General features: G+C 43.7%; 3 protein-coding genes across 4 annotated transcripts in view; 1 reads left to right on the top strand and 2 right to left on the bottom strand.

The window, feature by feature from the left end:
* Nucleotides 1–33: 33 nt before the first annotated feature.
* Nucleotides 34–11,868, bottom strand: efcab7 (EF-hand calcium binding domain 7). Its single transcript, XM_012842241.3, has 13 exons — nt 11,279–11,868; nt 10,824–11,035; nt 10,600–10,686; nt 10,119–10,311; nt 8,090–8,211; nt 5,454–5,595; nt 5,009–5,118; nt 4,258–4,418; nt 3,665–3,798; nt 2,882–3,030; nt 2,023–2,232; nt 865–972; nt 34–410 (listed from the first exon to the last, which is right to left on the bottom strand). The coding sequence occupies exons 1-13, from the start codon at nt 11,394–11,396 to the stop codon at nt 336–338; spliced, it is 1,821 nt and encodes a 606-aa protein (XP_012697695.2). The 5' UTR covers nt 11,397–11,868; the 3' UTR covers nt 34–335.
* Nucleotides 2,293–21,817, bottom strand: part of alg6 (ALG6 alpha-1,3-glucosyltransferase) — a 33,012-nt gene continuing 13,487 nt past the window's right edge. Inside the window, exon 15 of the transcript XR_004164473.2 lies at nt 2,293–2,321. The gene's annotated coding sequence lies outside the window, so the exon portion shown is untranslated. The remainder of the gene's footprint in view (nt 2,322–21,817) is intronic.
* On the top strand, nt 12,131–20,063 carry LOC122133210 (integrin subunit beta 3 binding protein). Of its 2 annotated transcripts, XR_006152621.1 has the most exons (10): nt 12,131–12,175; nt 12,382–12,418; nt 12,787–12,871; nt 13,193–13,256; nt 14,375–14,453; nt 14,757–14,844; nt 15,045–15,107; nt 18,294–18,348; nt 19,900–19,991; nt 20,029–20,063. XR_006152621.1 is itself a non-coding variant. In XM_042708820.1 (8 exons), exons 1-8 carry the CDS (start codon nt 12,171–12,173, stop codon nt 18,320–18,322), a joined length of 450 nt encoding a protein of 149 aa, XP_042564754.1. In that variant the 5' UTR covers nt 12,131–12,170; the 3' UTR covers nt 18,323–18,508. The 2 variants fall into 2 exon arrangements, 1 of the variants encoding a protein (XP_042564754.1); XM_042708820.1 differs by lacking the exons at nt 19,900–19,991; nt 20,029–20,063 and having other exon boundaries at nt 18,294–18,508.

The raw sequence follows: 21,817 nt of genomic DNA, 5'->3' as shown, positions 1-21,817 counted from the left end.
GCTCCCCAGAAAGTCAACTGCATGACATTGGAGTTTGATATGTGCAGTGTTTGTTTATTATTATTAAGACATTACATTCAAAACATGTGCCAACGCATACAGACATAATAATACAAACACTTCAAAAAAAGGTCACTTGAGATTACAGGACAATTACATGAATCGAATACACAACGAATACCAAGGCTACTATGAGTACAGCAAAGAAGCTTGAGTGAATCCCTTCCTCTGATGGAACGTTAACCTTGCTGTATTTGTACCGGATAGAAGAGGCATCTCCACAGGTGAGACATCAGGAATGGTGTCAGTCATTGTGCGAGACACTTATGAGATGCTTATGAGACTATGCTCTCCACGCAGCTGTAGATCCACTCCTGTTTCTCGTTTACGGGCATAACATGTTGACAAACCTGAGAAAGAAAAGGCATCAGCACATGATTGAGCTCATAACCTTGCGAGGCCCGGGGGTGATTTCGTCACTTGTGATTGATACATCCAGTGTGGAGACTTGTTGAAATTTTGAAGGCGGATGGTGACAAATTGCACCACTGCTCAAGCCGGAACCACAGGCATTTCCTTCTCAAACCTGCCCTCGACTTCACAAGACTGCCTCTATTTGCATCATTGCTTTGTGTTTCACCATCTCTAATAACCATATCGTTGTTTTCACCCGTATTTAAGTCAAATCCCTCCACAGCTGTTTCAACAGGTACAAGATAGAAAGTTTGTATCCATTTTTCTAAATGAGAATGACTTTTTCTCCGCTGAACATTGCAGAAGCAGTGCGTGAGGAGACACAATAGATTATGATCCGTGTTTTGTAAAGGTGTGTACGTGTGTGTGTGTGTGTTTACTGAGACTTACCATCTTGGTTCTGGCAGGCACCTCCACAGCAAACACACTCATTCCTCTGCTGCTGACGCAGTTCTTGCTCTGTTCACTGTTCACGTGCACCATCACTTTCTGGTTGGTCTGGAAGAGAAGACCCAACTCTTCAGTGAAGACCCAACTCTTCAGAGAGCACCTCCCCTCCTAACTGGCACCTGACTAGCGCTTAACTTGCACTTCAGCAGTTACATTCCTGCACTTCTTTTTTTTCCTCTTTTCTAGGTTGTTGTTTTTCTAATTCTCATGTAAAGTAGTATTTTTTGTTACACCATGCTTTTTTATTGCTCTTAGCTTGACTGTTCTCTCCCTTGTACGTCGCTTTGGACAAAAGCGTCTGCTAAATGACTAAATGTTAATGTTAAATGTTAGAAAACAAGAAGAGTCTCAACAGCATGTGGTGCTTATCTGAAGGAAAACCACACAGTATCATATCTTCAGTATACTTGAGTATACTCGTTGTTGTTCTAGGTAAGCAAGTCCACAGCAGTAGACCACCCATGGCCATAGTGAACGTTCTTCCCCGCAGAAAGGCATTCTCAGCAGCAGGCCCGGTGTTGCCATGTGGACCTGAACAACCGCAGCGTGATAAGTACCACTAAAACTACAGCACGGCCACTAATCATTGTTAGCCTGTACGTGGATGCTAAGAATAGCTTGCTTCTGAAATCCGTGCCAAATGATTTCAACCACAAGATCAGCTTTCTCTTACCTTTTAAAGCAGCATGCATCCTCTCTTAAAATAAAATCTTCTGTTGTGTGTTTTTTTTTTTTTTTTTTCAAAATTCAATAATTCAGCAGAGGATGCCCGAGATCTACTTTGAACTCTAGTTCAATCTCTTCCGTGCAGTCTGAGAGCTGCTGAGAGGCTGGAGCATGTGAGGAGGTGAGCTGAGGTACAGTACCAGTCAAAAGTTTGGACACACCTTTAATTTTTTGGAGAAGTGTTTTCTTTACTTTTATTATTTTCTACATTGTAGATTAATACTGAAGACATTTAAACTACGAAAGAACACATATGGAATGATGTACTAAACAAAAAAAAGTGTTATCTACCATGTGGAAAATAATAAAAGTAAAGAAAAAAACTTCTCCAAAAATGAGAAGGTGTGTCCAAACTTTTGACTGGTACTGTACCTTGTTGGCGATGGCGGTGGAGATCCTGCTCTCCCCTCTGCACGTGTACACGGTGACGCCCTCGTGGCCCTTGAGGGGCCTGGCCTCTCCTCTGCTGACGATGGAGCGCTGCAGCGCCGCGGCGAGCATCCTGGGGCCCGAGTCCAGGTTCAGCGGCTGCAGCGTGGGCTTCACATCCTCACAGTACACGTCCACTATGAACGGACAGGCCTGAGGGGAGAGACACGACACACACACACACACACACACACACACACACACACACACACACACACACACACACACACACACACACACACCTCACACACACACACATACACACACACACACACACACACACACACACACACACACACACACACACACACAGGACCCGTCAGACCTCAGAGCTCATGTTGTTTTAATGTCCAAGTCAATTAGAGTGGTAGAAAAGAAGTGTTACTATGAACAAGAAGTTGAGAGATAAGCACATCTTGGCCAAATAATTACAGATTGTAGGTCACACTCTCACATACATATGGGGGGGCTATTGTAAGAATGCTGTGACTACTACACATACAGTAAATATCAATGACATCTGTGCATATCATTTGCATCAGAGGTTCTCAATCTGACTTCTGGAGCCCCCTGCACTACAAATCGTCCATCAATAACAGTGGGGGTACTCAGTTCCATTCTCTTCCTTCATTAGACTACAGGTCCATCAGTAACAGTGGGGTACTCAGTTCCATTCTCTACCTTCATTAGACTACAGGTCCATCAATAACAGTGGGGTACTCAGTTCCATTCTCTTCCTTCATTAGACTACAAGGTCCATCAACCCTGCACAGGTTTGTGATGGATGCAGTAGGCTCCTCACCTCCACCATCTCCAGGGCCCGGTTGAAGCCCATGGCCTCCAGAGTGATCCACAGGTCCCGGGTGTCTCCTTCGCGGTCGTTGGCCTCCATCAGGTTCAGCTCCAGAAAGCCCTGCCTGGTCAGCATGTTCTTCTTTGTGTCAAAGTTTTCTGAAGGAGAGTCAGGATGAATAGAGATTGAAAGCGAGGGGGGTAGAGATATGAGAAAGAGGGAATGACAGGATGAATAGAGATTGAAGGCGAGGGGGGGGTAGAGATATGAAATAGATGGAATGACAGGATGAATAGAGATTAAAGGTGAGGGGGGTAGAGATATGAGATCGAGGGAATGACAAGATGAATAGAGATTGAAAGCGAGGAGGTAGAGATATGAGATCGAGGGAATGACAGGATGAATCGAGATTGAAAGCGAGGGGGGTAGAGATATGAGAAAGAGGGAATGACAGCAAATATACCTTTCTTTATACCATCATGCAATTCTGTAGAAACAAAGATTGCTTGTCACTAATTCTCAGAATACATTGCAACTACAGTACCAATATCACGGAGGTACAAAACAGAGACTTGGATATTGATTTATTCCATTTGTGAATAAATAAAGCATACATTTTGTCACACCAGTGCACTTGGCAGCGTCCATGTTGTGCATATGTGGACTGGGGCAGTTCTATGCAGTGCGATGTAAAAGCCATTTTCCTTGAACCCCTATTTGCCCTTTTTTGTGGGAGCAGTTTCAGTTCTTAATCCCCCCCCCCCCCTTGGTCAGCCTGCAGAGGACACCCACCTTTACAGACAGCCCAAGCGTCCTCATCACACTTCTCTCCACTGGTCCTCTCCTCAAACAGGTTGTACTCCTCCAGACTCAGCAGGCCGTCCCCATCCAGGTCAATCACCTCAAAAATGTCAGACAGCGCCGCCCTGTGGTATACATGAGCGCCATGTCAGCTGACACTCTCAAAAGCTCTTATGAATTGGTCCCTCTGTGTATGGAAAAATCTTGCTATGCAAGTCTTGCCAGTAATCTAGCAGTATCTAGTAATCTTACCCATCTAAAACTGCCGTATGACCTCACCAAGTGGGTTCATGGCTGGAGCAATTCTATGGTGCAGCCTGTGAGACTGCTCTTACATAGCACTCCACAACGTAATATCACAAAGAACTATGAGGAAGCATGAAAGTGTACATAACAAGTGAGCTGTTTAGACAGGAAATCAAATTGCGGTGCTATTTTGTTGTGCTATCCATTCACTCATTCCTTCCTTCATTCATTTGGCCACCAAAACTGCTAGAAAAGAAAAAAAAAACTGACCATTCCTGTTGAAAAGAGCCCCTTAGTAAAAATGTGTTATGGTGTGGCCAGGTCTCTGGCTGGTTTACCTGAACTCTTTGGTGAGCTCCAGCTCCCCTGAGTCCTGGTTCCTGTAGACCAGTTCAGGGCTGGTGGCCGTGGGCTTCCTGTTCCGCACCAGTCTGCAGCCTGTGCTGAGAGGCAGGAGGAGGTAGGTGCCCTCACTCAACTCCCCCTTCCACACAAACCTCTGCCAGGACCACCACCACACACACACACACAAAACAATGTCACTTAATGCCACCAGAGGGCAGCATATACCATCATACACATTTTTGGCAGGACAAGCAGAATCCAGATTTTGCTTACGTATAACCAAGTTACCCATAGACTTTTTGATCTAAACAAGCTTCTATAAAGCAGAGAGACTTCTAAATGCATTACATTAGATATCTTTCTGTAGTTATTCTTTACAAATACAGAAAAAGCAGTAATTCAAGTAAAATAATTCAGCATGATACATGTTTGTATGAAACACCAAACCCTAACATCAAAGTGTATGCATATGATACTACTGTTATAGTCAGAGCTGGAGGTTTGGAGTAGGCCTGGCCTACTATGTTTTCTAAAATCATAGTGATTTGGGTCTCCAAATGAGTAGTAGCATATTTTGGAAGTCCATATTCCAAGCATAGAAACAGACAAAATACGTGATTTATCAAATGACTAACGAGCCATTATCTAACAACACTGAAGTGAACTTCTATCACACTCTCATTCACTTGTATGTTCTAAGAAAAAAACCTGGACTGGATTTCTTCGACGCCATTCCAGACTGACCTCTTTATCCCGCATCTCAGTAACCCCCAACACATTGGAGTCCTCCTTCCCCTCATTGGCTCTAATGACGAGCAGAGCTGTGTCCACAGACATCCACGGAGACGGCTGGTCTAAGACACAAACATGCCACACAAGATTAGGCCATTTATTTATTTTTGCACTATATCTGAGTTATGTTTCTTTGATGTCTATTTTTATGTGCATGTAATTTCTTTGTGCATATTATGTATTTGCTGTAAAGCACTTTGAGCTGCATTCTTTTGCATGAAAGGTGCTATATAAATAAAGTTTTATTATTATTATTGTTATTATTATTATTACTCCACACTACTCTAATGCAGTATGAATTCTCTGTCCTTACTGAATCTCTTGACTCTAGGTTCGGGTACTACCCACACATGTATCCAGTAATCAATCCTTACCCAGGGGGGGGCACTGTGCTTACCCTGGGTCTGGCTGAGGTTGAGGGGTTGTATGCTAAGGTAGACAGTGGTGTGCTGGGGAATGTCCAGTCGATACTGTAGAGACACCACGCTTCCATCCTCCTCCAGGAAAAAACAGCCTTTCAGATGGCTATGATGCCACTCCTTCACAAGAGAGAAGATACACACGTAGTGTGATCTGTGTGTACGTACACATCATCATCAGAACAACATGTATGTTAATACCCTATAAAAGGCACTGCATTACTTCAAAACACCAATAAAAGAGCTTGCTAATAATACTGTAAGTAGCCAATACAGATTAGCATAAACAGAGTGATTGGTTAGTTTGCAGAACGTATGGGTCTACACAATCCTTTATGCATTAAATGCACTGCATTACTTCAAACACAATAAAAAGAGCTTGCTAATAATACGTAACCAATACAGATTAGCATAAACAGAGTGATTGGTTAGTTTGGAGAACTTCTGGGTCTACACAATCACCAGCAAAGGGGGCAGAGAAAGAATCGTTCAACATAAATTGTGATGGTGCGATGTAAAAATCATGACCTTATTAGATTAATATTATAATAAAAGCTTACCATTAGTATCAAACTCAATCATAAATCCAGTCAAAATATTCATTAACCTTTAATGTCCCCCTATAAAAGAAAATGCTGTGCTCAGTTTGGCATCGGAAATTGGGAGTGGCCTAGTACCTCTGACATCCACAGGGTGGTGCTATGGTGACACAGCTTAGATTAAACAACAGAGAACAGACCAGAACAGACCATCCTCCACACAACTTCCTAACAAAGGCACAGCGGGCCCAGACCAAGCCTTGTGTTCTCCCCTTCGACACTGATGCATGTACATGTATTCCGTGAGGCATGAATGCCAATGGCCTGAGGATACTTTCCCTTTTGGTAAAAACATTGGGAAATAACCAAACCCAAAACATATCATTACATCGAAATACAAGCAACGATACATGCACTGATTTACTGCTACTTCCAACATTTTCATCAAAATATTTTGTGTGTGTGTTATTGCTGTTATAAAGCTGTCTTCTTGGCCGCGCTAAACCACAGCTATATTAAAGACGACGGGGACTTTGGATGGAGAGGCGAGAAGTCCGACTGGAGAGAGGCTGTTCTTTCAACCCCTCGGAGACCCATTCCATCCTCCGAATGCAATGGCGTGCCAACAACAGCCGTCTACATCTTCTAAAGAGCGGTCGGTAAATCACCAAGTTAAACAAAGACCCCCCAAACTAAATGTGTTTCTGCCGTGACACTTCTCCAAGTAAAAGGCCATTTCCTCCTGCTGGTTTTTATGTCACCTCGTGAAATGTGCCCAGGATCAAAAACCATCAAACCATAACACGCACCTCCACGGTTTGTCCAACCGGAGGAGTCTGGATCAAACCCCCCCAAGCTGTGTGTCCACTCTGCCTCTCCCTCCCTGATGGAGGGTCCCCGGGAGATAGGTCAGTCGGCCGGGGCTAATACCCAGTCATGTCACCCTCTCCAACCCCACGTCTGATTTACAGGGGGGTGAGGGGTGAGGGGAGGGTGGTGGTGGTGGTGGTGTGGGAAGTGCTGTGCCTCGACCCCACCAGCGAATCATTTCCCAATTACTAGCCCAAGGCCTGAGCTGCTGCTGTTGTGGCTGATGTTAAAAGAACTTCCTGGCAGTAATCTCAGCGCGCTCATACTTCATACCCCGGCGTCAGCCGCCACCACCTCCTCCTCCACCGGCTCCGTGCGTCTGGCTTTTTCCAATCTCACCATCTTTTTGATGCGGGGCGACTATTATTTTTTGGGGAGCAGTAAAGCAAACCAGAGGAGGTTAAGTCAAAAGGAGTGCAAACAAAGAGCTGGGAATCGATGCACACACTCTATGCTACATCGACCCGGTGTAAATTTGCCACAACGAAACCCTGGAACAAGAGCCAGGCTAACAGAACAGCAGCTGACACGATCAGTCTGGGGGTCTGTCTGTGGGGGAGTCCAAGAACTGCATTTTCACCTCATAGTCTTCCTCTGATGAGACATTGCAGAGGGAGAGGGGGAAACTTCTAAATGTGTTTTCAAACAAAAACAATAAATACGTTTTTGTGTGACATTCAAATGATTTCAAATCAAATGTATTAAAGGACAAACGGGAGAATATGAGACACTGGAGATACTAAAAATGAATTTCTCAGTTCGAGATTTGCTCTTTCCTTGTTGCAAGTTGATAGCATGTTAATAGAATGCTCGTTCTGTAGTGATCAGTAACATTATAAAATAAGTAATCCTTATGGAATAAACCTAGTTGGCCGCTGTACCAGTAATCAATCATATATAGTATATATACGTCGTTTAGTAATCAGAAGGTTGATAGTTCGATTCCCTGTCGAAGCGTCCTTGAGCAAGACACTGAACCCCTAATTGCTCCTGATGTGCAGTGTGCCATCAGTGTAAATGTAAAATGTGTATACATCCTTGTAAGTCGCTTTGGATAAAAGCGTCTGCTAAATGACTAAATGTAAATGTAAATGTATATAAAGCACTTTGAGCTGCATTCTTTTGCATGAAAGGTGCTATATAAATAAAGTTTTATTATTATTATTATTATTAATATATATCAGGGACCAGTAGTGCTGCAGTACCTGTAAAGATTTTGGCTCCACCAGTTTGGCACTTCTGGTGCTGCTTGCTGCCATTGTGATGGCTGTGGAGATAGAAGAACGACGACTGCGAGCCGACGATGGCCGTGAAGAGGAGCGGCTGTCTGAGTACACACACACACATGTCGTGTAGGCGCATACACGCGCACACACACACACACACACACACAAACACAGAGAAATTGAGCATGCAGTCTTAAAACGCCTGGAGATCCATCCATACTTGCACTGATTAGGGCCAAAAGACTTCAATTAGAAACGTGGTACCAGGAAGGGGCCTTTCAATCTAAAGCCCCATTCCTCAGATGCAACATTTTAATTAAACCCCAATTGCATACCTTCCAATTAATTAACTAACACACAACTCATTTCTCTCCCGTAATTGAAACAAACTATTGATGCAATGCTAACAGAGTTGACTGAGGAAAGCTGTAACACAGTTTAATTGGATGCTCGTTTCCGAAAAAGGAAAATACAATATATTTTTTTCAAAGGCAACTCTTAATTTAGAGAGCAGAACTTGGGGACCGAAAATGCAAGCAATTTTGTTTGTAAATTGCAAATGGTGGACAGAATAACCTAGCCTATGCTACCAAAACTCTACACACCAAATGTTTTCCTCAGGCATACAAGAGCATGTCTGAAGTCTGGGTACATGCGTGTTCCCCCTCCTCCCGCACACACAACAAGACCAGAGACTGTGCTTGTGGCAAAAAACAAAATGAAGGGAAATAAATCAATAACTCAAAGAGGTGGCGTATAATGGGGTAATCCAGACACCGTGTGAAAGGTTATTTATTTTGGCGCAAGCCTGGTTAGCAGGGGCTCTCCTGGAGATGATTTCTCCAAATCCCTTTGTCCCCCTGGGTCATATGGGGCTCTTCCAATCAATAACATGAACACACAGTGACCACACAGAGAGCTGGGGGACACAAACATGTCTGTCTGCGGTGCGCTCTCTTTACCTCTTCTATCAGCATCTACCTTGATCTTCCATTACATCCTTCCAGATTTTCTATGAGTTATAGCAGCCCCCGTCCCCCCCGTCCCAAAAATAAATAAATAAATAAATAAAATAATAAAATCACTTTCACTTTCTATCAGCCCCCCATCTCTTTCCCTTTGACCACTCTGTTTTTTTTCTCCTAATGTTTTGCCCTTTTGACAGTTTTTTTTCCTTCCCTCTCATCTCCACTCATCTCTCCCTTCTACACTTCTATTACGAGTCTCTCCCTGAACTCCTCTCTTAATGTCTCTCCCTCGCTCTAATTCATATTCAAAGAAGGTTTCTTGGCATGAAAAATATCTGCATCTTTAGTGACAACGCTTTCAAGGAAGTCCAAGTCAGCAATGAGCATGGAATAAGTAAGTTATAATTGACTGACACACAAGCACGTCACATACATCATTTTAAATATACTGTACACCAGCAATATGTCTCCATTCCTCTTGAGGGAACCAAATTACTGCCAATAATTCCCCTGCTATCAAGTAATGAAGTAATACTCTTTTTAGTTCATATGGTTCTCAGAAGGGGACAGTCATAAAATAAACAACCCAGCACTGTCCATTCTGTGCTTTAGATTAGAGTCCCTGGCGTCATCCTATGTAATCCTCAGTGCAGATGTCATTCATCTCTGTGTGTCATGCTGACTGAGTGCTGCCATCTCTCACCTTCTGTAGAGATGCACCTTTGAGTACTAAGCTATTGCCTTAATCACATTGTTTAAATGTGCTCTCCCACTGCTAACTCCACAAATCACAAGTGATTATTTGTCACCTAATAAGGACACCAATCATTGAACCAAACTAGTTCCATTTTCTTTGTTTGTGTGTATGTGCATTGTGGAATAAACAGAAGCGTTTTGAATGTTCGCAAAAATCTTAAGCAGCTGTTGTCCCTGTCAATGTAACCTGCCATTTATGGAATATCCATTTTTTTTGCTGACATGTTTAGCACTGGTTTAATACATTCACACTGGTCTTTATCTTCTGTCCAAGAGCACTGTACCTTTCCTGAGCAGGGCTGCATCAGGTTCCCCTTTATCTTGGAGTGGGGGGGCTGCTGCAGGAGAGACGGAGCTCTTGGGCGAGATGTCCGACTGGTTGCCAAAGTTTTGCCTCCTGAGTTTGGCATCAGCCTCCAATTTCTCAAGGGCTGCTGTCTGACACTGCTCTGCCGTGGACCCAAGCATTCTGCAGAACTAAAAACAAAGGGGTTTATATTACATGGGGCCATACATCAAGACCTTTTCAACAGACATCTTTATCAAGACTAACCAGGTGAATGTGAGTGTATTACTCCTTTTTGAAGATGCAAGTGTGGGATAACTGCAGCAATGTAAACAATCTAAAACAGTGATGGCAGAAATCTGCTATGATCCATGGTCTACAAAACACTCATACTATGTGCATATGGCTATCACTCAGTTCTTTTCTGAAGCTGTATGAGTTTGCAGAATGTGGTATGTGGGCTTCTGTTCGAGGCTAACCTCAGCATAGTCAAGTTTCCCATCTTTGTTGGTGTCAATTAGTGAGAAAATCTCATTGACTTCTTCATCAGTCATCTTCTCACCCATCTAAAAGGACGTACACAACACAAAATTAAGTCATTGGTAAAAAATGCATTGCTGATTAAAATACAACTGACCAATATTGACATGGTTTACAGAGAGACAGTTGATGATAATGTAGTGTTGTTAGACTGGGCACAAACCGTGGTGACAACTTTCTGCAGTTCACTGTGTGAGATGTACCCATCTCCATTAATGTCCAGTTTCCTAAACACTCTAAGAACTTCGTCATGCTCTGTTGGCTTATCCTTCTGCAATATTGCACAGAAATCATCAAAGTTCAGCCTCTTCGTCCTAGGAGTCCAGTATTTATTCAGGAGCTTCTGTGAGGGGTTACGGCCTGCCTGATGAAGAACTAGGAATGGATATGGAGTAAGGTGTTTAACGACTGTACTAAAGAATACATCAATAACAGTTAATAAGATAAAATTTGCAAATCACATTATATTGTTGTCATTTGATTCGAAGCATAGCTATCTCTACTGTGTTTAAACCAGCAAATATTTAGGCTACAAGTTACTTCACAGCCAGTTTGGGCATCAAGCCTCCATTAATCGAATTTCTTAAAATGGCAAAGAAATTTGTCATTATACCTTACCGTGGCATAATTGTTCTTTGGAGGTGATGTTTGATAAACTTGATTTAAAAACGGACAGGTATGCTGCCCTGCAGTTCATGTAGAAGTTCTCCTCTTCGGTTCGATGTGATTTGAACATTCTGCACAAGAAGATCCCAGCTAGCTTGCTAATTTACCCCACAAGCTGGGATGGATAGCTTTTGCTAGCTAAATTGGTTCTGTGGAAGTGACTGGTCTAACTAACACACAGTTTACATTAGATTATTTGAACAACGTTGCACACGCGTTAACATTTGCTACATTGCTCCTATCTGGCTTACGTTATCTGGCTACCAATGTTAGCATGTGAGCATCTAGCTAAATCGCTGTATTCACTTAACATCAGCTAAGAAGCTTTCGCCATCAGCCAGCAACTAACTGTGCACTGAGAGAGATCACCTATCAACTGGAAAAAAATATATTTCATATTTCCTAAATCAACTAAATACATTTACTACATACACTTTAATTTCTGCAAACAACTGCTTGCTGTCTGGACTAACAAGCCCACAAAAATGCACTGTTTGCTACGTTGCTATTATGCGTTGCCATATAAACAACTCCAGTGTTGGTGTGCCATTAAAACACTCCGGATAAACGTAGAAACGGTCCTCTTAAAAAAAAAAAAAAACGAAATGTGATACAGACAACTGCTTTGATGTCAGTCTTGAAGTATTCAATCTCTTCATAGTTCAACCCCTTACATATTTATTTTCATATTTGCATAAATCAAGAGTGTATGTCAAAATGCTTTACTTAATCACAACGGCCCTTTTCTACAACCTATGTTTCCAGAGGAAGTAAATGCTCAGCACATCGCGCCAAATTCCAAATCATCTTGACATTTGTGTCCAAATCATTTTGACATCTCAAAATGCCGTGAGTATAACGTATTACATCAACGTTATCTTCTCTCTGTCTTATCTGAATTATTAGGTGATGTAGTGTAACTAAACTAAACAGTGTAAACTTAACATAAAACAGAGGCAGAGTAAGCAGAGACCACCCAATGTGGCCAACGTCAGAAAAAATTCTAGCGTTGTCAAAGTGAAAAACTTTTGATCAGTTTGTTTTTTTGTCCTTAGAGTGAAAAGGGCTCTCCGATTAGAGGACAAGAAAACGGTAAGGCACTAACAAAATACTCCAAACTTTAGCATGCTAACTCGTGTTATATGTGTGGTAAACAATACACTTTTTTCTTCGATCACTGGACCTTTGCAGACGATCACAATACAGTTCACTTTGATACAGAGAAAATAAGTTGTCGCAGTTGTTTTGCATCCTGTCTTCAACCTGTGAGCCATTGCTGACAAACATTTTTCTAAAATAAACTTTACTTTTTTACTTTAACATTATTCAAGCTTAGTAATAGCATGCACATCCGTTTCTGTTGTAAATTACATTTTTGTATTTTTGTAAACTGGGGATCTACATGTGTAATGATGAATGATAGATCTAATGACATAACCAAGACCATTCTTATCCCCAAGACACCACTTAAGAGGCCAGCTTTGGAGAAGACCTTCTCACCTCTCACAGGTACTCATCTAATGAGCCCTGTCCCAGCAACTCCAGGTGTGTACACCCTTCTAGTCTTTCTCAGAGGTCATCACCACCCTGCTCTGCTGATAGTGAACTATCACCTATGCTCCACAAGTCTTTTCGGAGTGTCAGGTTTTAGTTAGCATTTATGTTACTACACTGTATAGTAGGGCTGTTGTGAAAAACACAGTTGTGTAATTAAGGTTTAGGTATATGCTGTGGTAGTACACACAGAACTGATTTCTCCCCACAGTGTTTCTGCTGTGGGGATTCCATGGTGTAACCACCAGCTATAGGAGGCCTAATGTGCATGTTGATTTGATGAATTGCGGACATTTGCTGTGTCATTAACAGGCAATTACCAAGCCAGTGAGGAGACCACCAGTGCCGGCAAAGCCCAATCTGCACCACAGAAGAAGTGAGTACATGATTGTTACTGCTCAGGGATTTACCTGTGGTGTGTGGGAGGCAACCTGACATCGCTCAGTTGTTTATAGAGTGTGTGCTGTAGCATGATATGTAGCATGTTATGTTATGTAGCATGATATGGGTGTTGATACTGTTGTGCATTGGACACAGCCATGTCAAGTGTTCTCTATGTACTCCATAGGACTGAGAAGCTTTCTTTTTTTTGGGGTCAGATAATAAAACCGTAATAAATTGCTGTTCGGGTCTATCTACGTTCTTGCTGAACTGACATACAAAATGCATTAGCTTACACTGATATCTCACATTTAGGCTAATTAAAATGGAGTGCTGTACTATGTTGACATACTCCGTGATCGTAGGTTAATCATCAATGCGTGGCATTCATTTGGTGTTACACATACAGATTCACACACGCTCACATTCTATATGTGCACCGTGAAAGCCCTATGCGGTGTTGCATGGTGTGTTGGGCAAAGATAAGAATGATTCTTCTGTCATCAGCGGATCCCTTCATTGTCACTCGTCTGATGATCGTTGTGACAGATCCGAGTTTAATGACAGGACATGGGCACAGTGGGCGCTCTCTGTCTCTATCATTAGACCAATCCTCAATGATTTACACAGCACTAAAAATAGTTGGATAAGAATTGGATTATTTCCTTCCCCAAAGCACACTAACTTGGTGTTCTCGCGATCCATCAATACAAGCATTAGTTTTGAATTTTATAGTGCCGTAGTTAAGGAAGGAAGCTCTTTAAATATACATAAAAACATCAGAGGAGGAGGCTGAAAGAAGAACCAGCGATACATCTCAGATCATGTGGGAGTACGGTCTTCTGTCTCTCTGCGTGATGGCCTGCTCGGCCATTTTGGGAGAAGACAGAAGGGCGGTTTGGTGAGGTCAGATCAAAACGCTTACCTGCAAAAAGTGTCTGGCCACATTTATTTTCCCTTTTTTATAGTTCAAGGGACCATCTTGTCTGAACTATAAACCTAAAGGGTCACATCTGAGAAGTCCTTTTATAATGTGAATGACAACATTTTGTCAATTAAAAGCCACAAGTATTGGAGTGACGACTGTCACGACTGTTTTTTTTTTTTTTCCAGGCTAGAAAAGTTGCGCTCCAATCTGGAAAAGTCAGCACAGTCCATCCTGAACGCTAGACAGGATCTGGAGAGTCAATTGGTGAGTCAATCAGCAATAGTAGTCTGATACTTCAATTCATTTCCATTTAACTGAATACATTTTACCTGAAACATGTAATCTGAAATGTAATCACAGTGGCCGGTTTGCATGAATTGTTTTGCAATTGTTGCTGTTATGTTTATATATTGAGAGGCACAAATGCTATTGTTGTAAACCTCATGTGATACGCTCATGTGTTGAGTTCAAGAGCGCTGGATTGTTCATTGTTAATGATTATTCATTATTCATTGCTTAATGGGTACTGCAGAGTTGAGCATTTTTTGTTTTTGTTTTTGGGCACAGCCATTAGAGGGCAGCAGCGAGTTGAAAAGACTCTTTTCACGGGGCACTGGTGACCTGCTGAAAGAGCTAGAGGAGCATAGGAAGCTCGGTGAGTGCTCACACACACATGTTCACACACTTACACACAATTTTATAACATGTACATGAATGAGTGAACATGGCATATAGCTTAATATTTCAAAATGTTAGTCCGATTATTTAAGTTATGTGACATAACTATGTGGTTTTAAGTATGAAATCATTTCAATCATGTTGCCATCAAAATAACAAATACGTCTCTAATTTCAGTGGATAAAGTCGAATCAAGTTTTGCCATGGGAAGGATGAGAGAGAGAGAGAGTCATTTTACAGGTGAGTGAATTACTCTTGCATTCATTGTAACACCAGATTTTTTTCATGAAGAACATTGGTACAGCCATCAGAAACACAAAAATCAGCTAAATCTGTGTCCTTGTTTCGACCTTTCATCGCCCTGACCACTACTGTCATGTCCAACATTCTCAAGCGTTTAGTCTTGGCTATTGAGCTCTATTGCATTACACTGAATATAAAAACAATCCACGGAGATAACATTGTAGGCTTAGTAAACCAGGCACTCTGACGGCACAAAGTAAATAACATTTATGTTCCAAACCAAGTCATCATTGTTTCTCTAATGACTCAGATAAGTTACCCTCTTTGTGGAATCATCTCTAATCACACTATTACTATCGCAACCTTTTCATAATCCAAAACAGGGAGGAAAAGCAAACTATTTGCTATTCCACTCACTTACAGGGAGAAGATTGATTTCAGGCTCCTGAGAAATGTGGCCCCGTGTCTCTGCGTGTGCAGGCAGGGAACAGACCGACTCTTGATCATCTGTGCGCCTCATATTTCCACATCTAAAAGCCATGAGCAATCTTTTATGGCCACTGCGTTCAACACGCCTGAAAGGGACCTTTTTCCCCTTTTTATTCACTGAGCAAAACAACATTTAGTTTTCTCTACACAAGCAAGCGCTGCGGGCCCTTGTGACAGAATTATTTTGATTATTTGAGGCCTACATAACGCCTCCAGCTACAGCTTCACTTGTGATTTGATCACATAATGGTGATTTGTGGAAACTGAATGGGGAGAATTGTTTGGTGTGGGTGGGGGGGGGGTAAAGTTCAGTGTTTTTAAGATAAGGTTGCCCGAAATTGTTTTAATTCGTCATGCCGGGGGAAACCTTCACGCATCCGCTTGCATGTGGCCCAACACAGAAGGAATGTCACATTTTTATCACATGGTGGAGCATGAAATCTCTCGCCGCGGCATGAAGCAGGCCTTACAACAACAGGAGCAGGGGATGTTTTCTAGAGAGCTGCAGCAGAAACGGCCAAATGTGTCTTGGGGAGGGGGGGGGGGGGGGGGGCTGATATACGTACAGAGCAAACAAACAGTCAGTGGGGACTGTTCAAGAGCCAAGCCCTGTGATGCCTGAGCATCAGATGACTGGGAGATGCTTTGCCAGTGTATAGAGGTTTAGGGTAGAGGGAAGTATTTGTTTTTGCAAATGATCGCATGGCTTTCTGTGTGTGTGTGTATTTTGATCAAAGTAAAGAAAGTACACATACGTTTCTTGATCAAAGTAAGGAGAGTAGACACACATTTTTGACATTTTACATTTTGAAAAAGGTATATAATTGTTTGTAAATCAAGGCAGTGGTGATTGGCACAGATGTTGGTCAAATGATGCCATTGCTCGTCCACTAAACTGGTACAATCTTCTAGGTTTCACTATGTTCTTCTAAAATAAGTCGTGTGGGTGTTATATAATTACATTACCTAAAATATTCAAAAATATTGTGTCTTGGCACAGAAGTACATTGTCTAACAGAGTTTTGATTTTAACACACTATAAAACATGTTTTGCACAAAAAGAAAACAAATGCTAAGGATGTTGAGTCTCTGTGACTAGTCTATTGTGTAAACATGGTTCACCCATGTCACACTGCTGTTCATCTTGGGCTTCTTCAGTCACTTGTAAATGTCTCCTACTTAGAGAAGCAACACAGTTGCACTTGGTGGCGCAGTGGACTGGGGCATATGTGAGCGCAGCCCGTCATGTCACCTGAGCCCGTCGGCAGCGAAGGCCAGCCCTGGTGCCAGCCAGCGTGATGCTGGCGTGACCACTGTGCCCAGTCAGCTGGGGGGGTAATAGAGAAGCAGGGTAATTAAGCTCAGGTATTTCAACTTGTATATATTTTAAACTCATGTATTTAAACTCTAAACCTGGGCCAACGACTGAAGCCATTCCTTTAGCATGCCTGGCTGTCTATCAGGGCCCGCTTTAAACTCAAACCCCACCGTCCATCTCAGCCGGTAGCGCAGCAGCGGGACCAGAGGCATGGGGGGGGAATCTCAGGGAGTGATTCCCAACATCCTGTCCAGCCCCAGCAGAAGTTTTTGGGGTACTTCATAAAGGGTCGTGTCCTCCCCAGCCATTGGAGATCAGCTCAGGGCCATAAATACAGCAGGTTGCCGAAGCATTACAAATGCCCAGGATCATCTCTATGTGCTGATGAGCACAAAATGGGCGAGAAAAGGCCTGCAATAACTCTGTAAGGCCGAGCTTCTTGCCCCACTACAGGGTATTGATTATTTGTGTGCGACGAGAGATTTGGAAAATTCAATTAAAGGGAGTTGAGCAAAGGATTCATAAATCCCTTCTTTCTCGCGCGACCCCCCACGCCACAGACATTGTTACGTCCTAAATCAATGTTGCACTTCACAATATATTTTCTTAGGAGCATGGCAAATAAATAACATTTAAACAGTTCTGCTTACCGCTGAAACAAATTTGATCCTCTCGGACGGCGTTTAGTCCCAGACAGCGGCCCGCCCGCTGTCCTGACACGGGCCGGCGCGCTAACGGATTTTTATGGCAGATTCTCCATAAGGGAAATCCTATATAATATGAATTTTCGAGGTGACACAATGAGAGGTAAGGGGACGCCTCAGCAGTATAAAAATTGATCAGGCCACAGGATGCCAGGCACAGGGAGAGATTTGTATGGCAGCCGTAATAGACTGCATTAAAGGGAGATTCCTTCAAATGTAATAAAAGCGATGGAATTTTCAGCATTTGCTCACGCGCGGGTCGAGGACCCCGGGTAAGATGGGCACATCAATCCTGCTCTTCTGAAGGATGAATGGCAGCTGTTTTGGGGGGACTTTATGATTTTGATTAAAAACACAGGCGCAATTAAAGAGGTGCTGTATATTAGAGACAGCTAGACTCTGAAACAGGAAGGCATCCTGCCTCGTCTCTCTCCCCCCCCCCCCCCCGCCCCCCCCTCAAAGCTGCTCACTGATGCACCATTACGACACAGGACCCTCTCTGGCTGTGCAATAACACGGGGATATTTGACAGGTTCTCAGATGTTATTCAAGCCAGGAGCGTAATCAAAAGTTTTGCGGTTCAGCTAATTAGCTGCTCCATGAAACTCATTCAATACCTCCCACATTAGGTTATGCATGAATGTCATTATTCTTCTCTCTTCCTTTCCCCAGGCCTCCCTCCGGCAGGGAACCTCCTGTGAGTTTCTGCAGTCCAACCAAAGATAAGGTAGCTCAACGCACATTTGCTCCTGTGTTAGCAATACAAGTTTTTCCCCGTTTTGACAACAGAACATCTTGCCCTTCAGTAGCTCCCAGATAGGTGTGTTTTTTTAAGAAGATTCTAGAGCGACAATAGACTACTATAAACCAAATAAAACACAAAAACAGAAATGCTGATGCTGATGCTTTAATGTGATGCCTTAACATAAAAAAGAGAATGGCAAACACAAAATAAATGTTAATATTCCATCTCCACACTTCACCAAACACCTACAAACAACATTACACATTTGCTGCTATTTTCCCCTCAGTTTGACATGGCAGGTCATTCTAGCGTTCCCTCGTCTGTTTAGATACCTTTGGTGCGCGTTCGTGTGTGTGTGTGTGTGTGTGTGTGTGTGTGTGTGTGTGTGTGTGTGTGTGTGTGTGTGTGTGTGAGCGCGCGCGCGCGCGCGCGCGCGCGCGCTTGCCTTAGCAAGCCTCATGATTTTATTCCGTGATCTCCTGCTGGCATGTGATCCACTCTCTTATCTCGTTAAATTCAGCGCAGCCACAAACCCCCTGTGGTGCAATGTTATTTAATGTCAGGGACATCACACAAAAGCTTTCTTTCCCAACTTATTCCGTGTGTGTGTGTGTGTGTGTGTGTAAATATATACAGTGGCAAATGGAACTCTATCTACATGGTGTTAGTAGCTTGATGAATACAGCGTATGGCTGTCAGTGATGAGACACCTGAAGAGGCTGCCACTCATATTTGTCCATGTCAAAAACCACACCAGGCATAAAACACTCACATGCACTCTAAATACACACGCACAGAGAGAGAGAGAGAGAGAGAGAGAGAGAGAGAGAGAGAGAGAGAGAGAGAGAGAGAGAGAGAGAGAGAGAGAGAGAGAGAGAGAGAGAGAGAGAGAGAGAGAGAGAGATTCGTTTTCTGACAGATTTTTGTTCTGGCCGACATTTCCACATCTCTCTCTCCCTTTGTGGATGTGTGGTGAAAGGCTGCCTTTACTTGTGTTGTGTTTGACAGAATGTTGATTCTACGGTAAACAGTAGGCAGCTCTCTCCCTGTGAAGATACTGTTCCTCAGACTGCCACTCGGGCCTGTCAGAGCTGACACACGCAGTCTCACACCTCACATGCTCAGAAGAGTTGAAGTGGGTTACTTGAATACTTGCGTGCACTCACACACACACACACACACACACACATATAGACATTGTGCATACTCAAATATGCATTTATGCACTTCACACACATCCATTGCCAGTGGATTATATACTTGGAGCACACTCTCATATGTTGCACCTACAGATAATCCTTGTCCATACACACCGACTCCCAGCCAGCCCACTGCTGGTCTTTATTTGGCCGAGGGTTACCGCTCATTCCCTGACCTCGCCACCGTGGCAACAGCTGGTGCGAACAGAAACCTCTTCCCTATTTTGCGTGCGCCGGTGGATCGTGTAACTGCCACTTTATCACCCCTGGAGGCCACCTGAAGGACGCGGAGTCCGAGCGCACATTAACAAAGCAAATGTTTTCCCTCACCCAGCACCTGTGGGGAGGAGAGGTGAGGAGCACCCAGCACCAGTGGAGGTGAAGAGCACCAGTGGGGAGGAGGTGAAGAGCACCAGAGGAGAGGAGGTGAAGAGCAGGAGCACCCAGCACCAGAGGAGAGGAGGTGAAGAGCACCAGAGGAGAGGAGGTGAAGAGCACCAGAGGAGAGGAGGTGAAGAGCACACAGCACCAGTGGGGAGGAGGTGAAGAGCACCCAGCACCAGTGGAGAGGAGGTGAAGAGCACCAGTGGGGAGGAGGTGAAGAGCACCAGAGGAGAGGAGGTGAAGAGCACCAGAGGAGAGGAGGTGAAGAGCACACAGCAGCAGTGGAGAGGAGGTGAAGAGCACCCAGAGGAGGTGAAGAGCACCAGTGGGGAGGAGGTGAAGAGCACACAGCAGCAGTGGAGAGGAGGTGAAGAGCACCCAGAGGAGGTGAAGAGCACCAGTGGGGAGGAGGTGAAGAGCACCAGAGGAGAGGAGGTGAAGAGCACACAGCAGCAGTGGAGAGGAGGTGAAGAGCACCCAGAGGAGGTGAAGAGCACCAGAGGAGAGGAGGTGAAGAGCACCAGAGGGGAGGAGGTGAAGAGCAGGAGCAGCCAGCACCAGTGGGGAGGAGGTGAAGAGCACCCAGAGGAGGTGAAGAGCAGGGGGCCGAGGACGGCTCCATCCACAGCACTGGCCTACGAGGCCCCCTCCCTACACTTCTTAAAGCTAGTTTACATTTGTTAGCTGATATTCTTTTGGAAGTGAAGTTCCACTGTTACCTGCCTGCATTCATTTCTTTACGACGTGCAGAACCCATGACGGACACCATAGTACCCAAGTCCTGCTTGGGCCGTGTGATGAGAAAAGATGGTCTACAGGTACTCTCTACTTCCTCAGAGCATCTGTGGTCAACTCATGAAGACATGTTATGTTCTAATCCCAGACCAGGTTGTGTTCTCTTCTATGATGCTCTTGTCTGGATGTGTTTCTGTGTTCTTTTTCTGTGATGCTCTTGTCTGTATGTGTTTCTGTGTTCTTTTTCTGTGATGCTCTTGTCTGTATGTGTTTCTGTGTTCTTTTTCTGTGATGCTCTTGTCTGTATGCGTTTCTATGTGTTCTCTTCTATGATGCTCTTGTCTGTATGTGTTTCTGTGTTCTTTTTCTGTGATGCTCTTGTCTGTATGTGTTTCTGTGTTCTTTTTCTGTGATGCTCTTGTCTGTATGTGTTTCTATGTGTTCTCTTCTGTGATGCTCGTCTGTATGTGTTTCTATGTGTGAACGAGCGTGATGCTCTTGTCTGTATGTGTTCTCTTCTGTGATGCTCGTCTGTATGTGTTTCTATGTGTGAACGAGCGTGATGCTCTTGTATGTGTTTCTATGTGTGAACGAGCGTGATGCTCTTGTATGTGTTTCTATGTGTTCTCTTCTGTGATGCTCTTGTCTGTATGTGTTTCTATGTGTGAGCGAGCGTGATGCTCTTGTCTGTATGTGTTTCTATGTGTTCTCTTCTGTGATGATCTTGTCTGTATGTGTTTCTATGTGTGAACGAGCGTGCTCTACTCCACTGTGATTTGTAGACTTGTTTCAGCAATACAGTCCTGTTTTTGTACATTCTTTGTTTAACTCCCCATTGCAGGTCTTGTGTCTTTGTAGCCCTATTCCTGTGTGTGTGTGTGTGTGTGTGTGTGTGTGCGCCTGCCTGCCTGCCTGCCTGCCTGCCTGCCTGCAGGGCCAGTGTGGAAGAGGCCGAACAACAGCGGCCCCTTTGTGACCTGATAACATTTATAGTTGTAATGGATTTTTTTTAATGCCCGTCATTAAGTCCCAATGGAGATGGAGGCGGGGAGAGAGATGGCTTGTGCCTCTTTCCTGTGGTATTTCAGCTTTATGGTGTTATGCTCTCATGTCAGCTTCCCTCATTTCTCTTT

Source organism: Clupea harengus, chromosome 10 (genome assembly GCF_900700415.2).
Source record: "Clupea harengus chromosome 10, Ch_v2.0.2, whole genome shotgun sequence".
Lineage (NCBI taxonomy): Eukaryota > Metazoa > Chordata > Actinopteri > Clupeiformes > Clupeidae > Clupea > Clupea harengus.
Note: the sequence above shows the minus strand (reverse complement) of the source record. Positions and strands in the feature narration are given on the sequence as shown.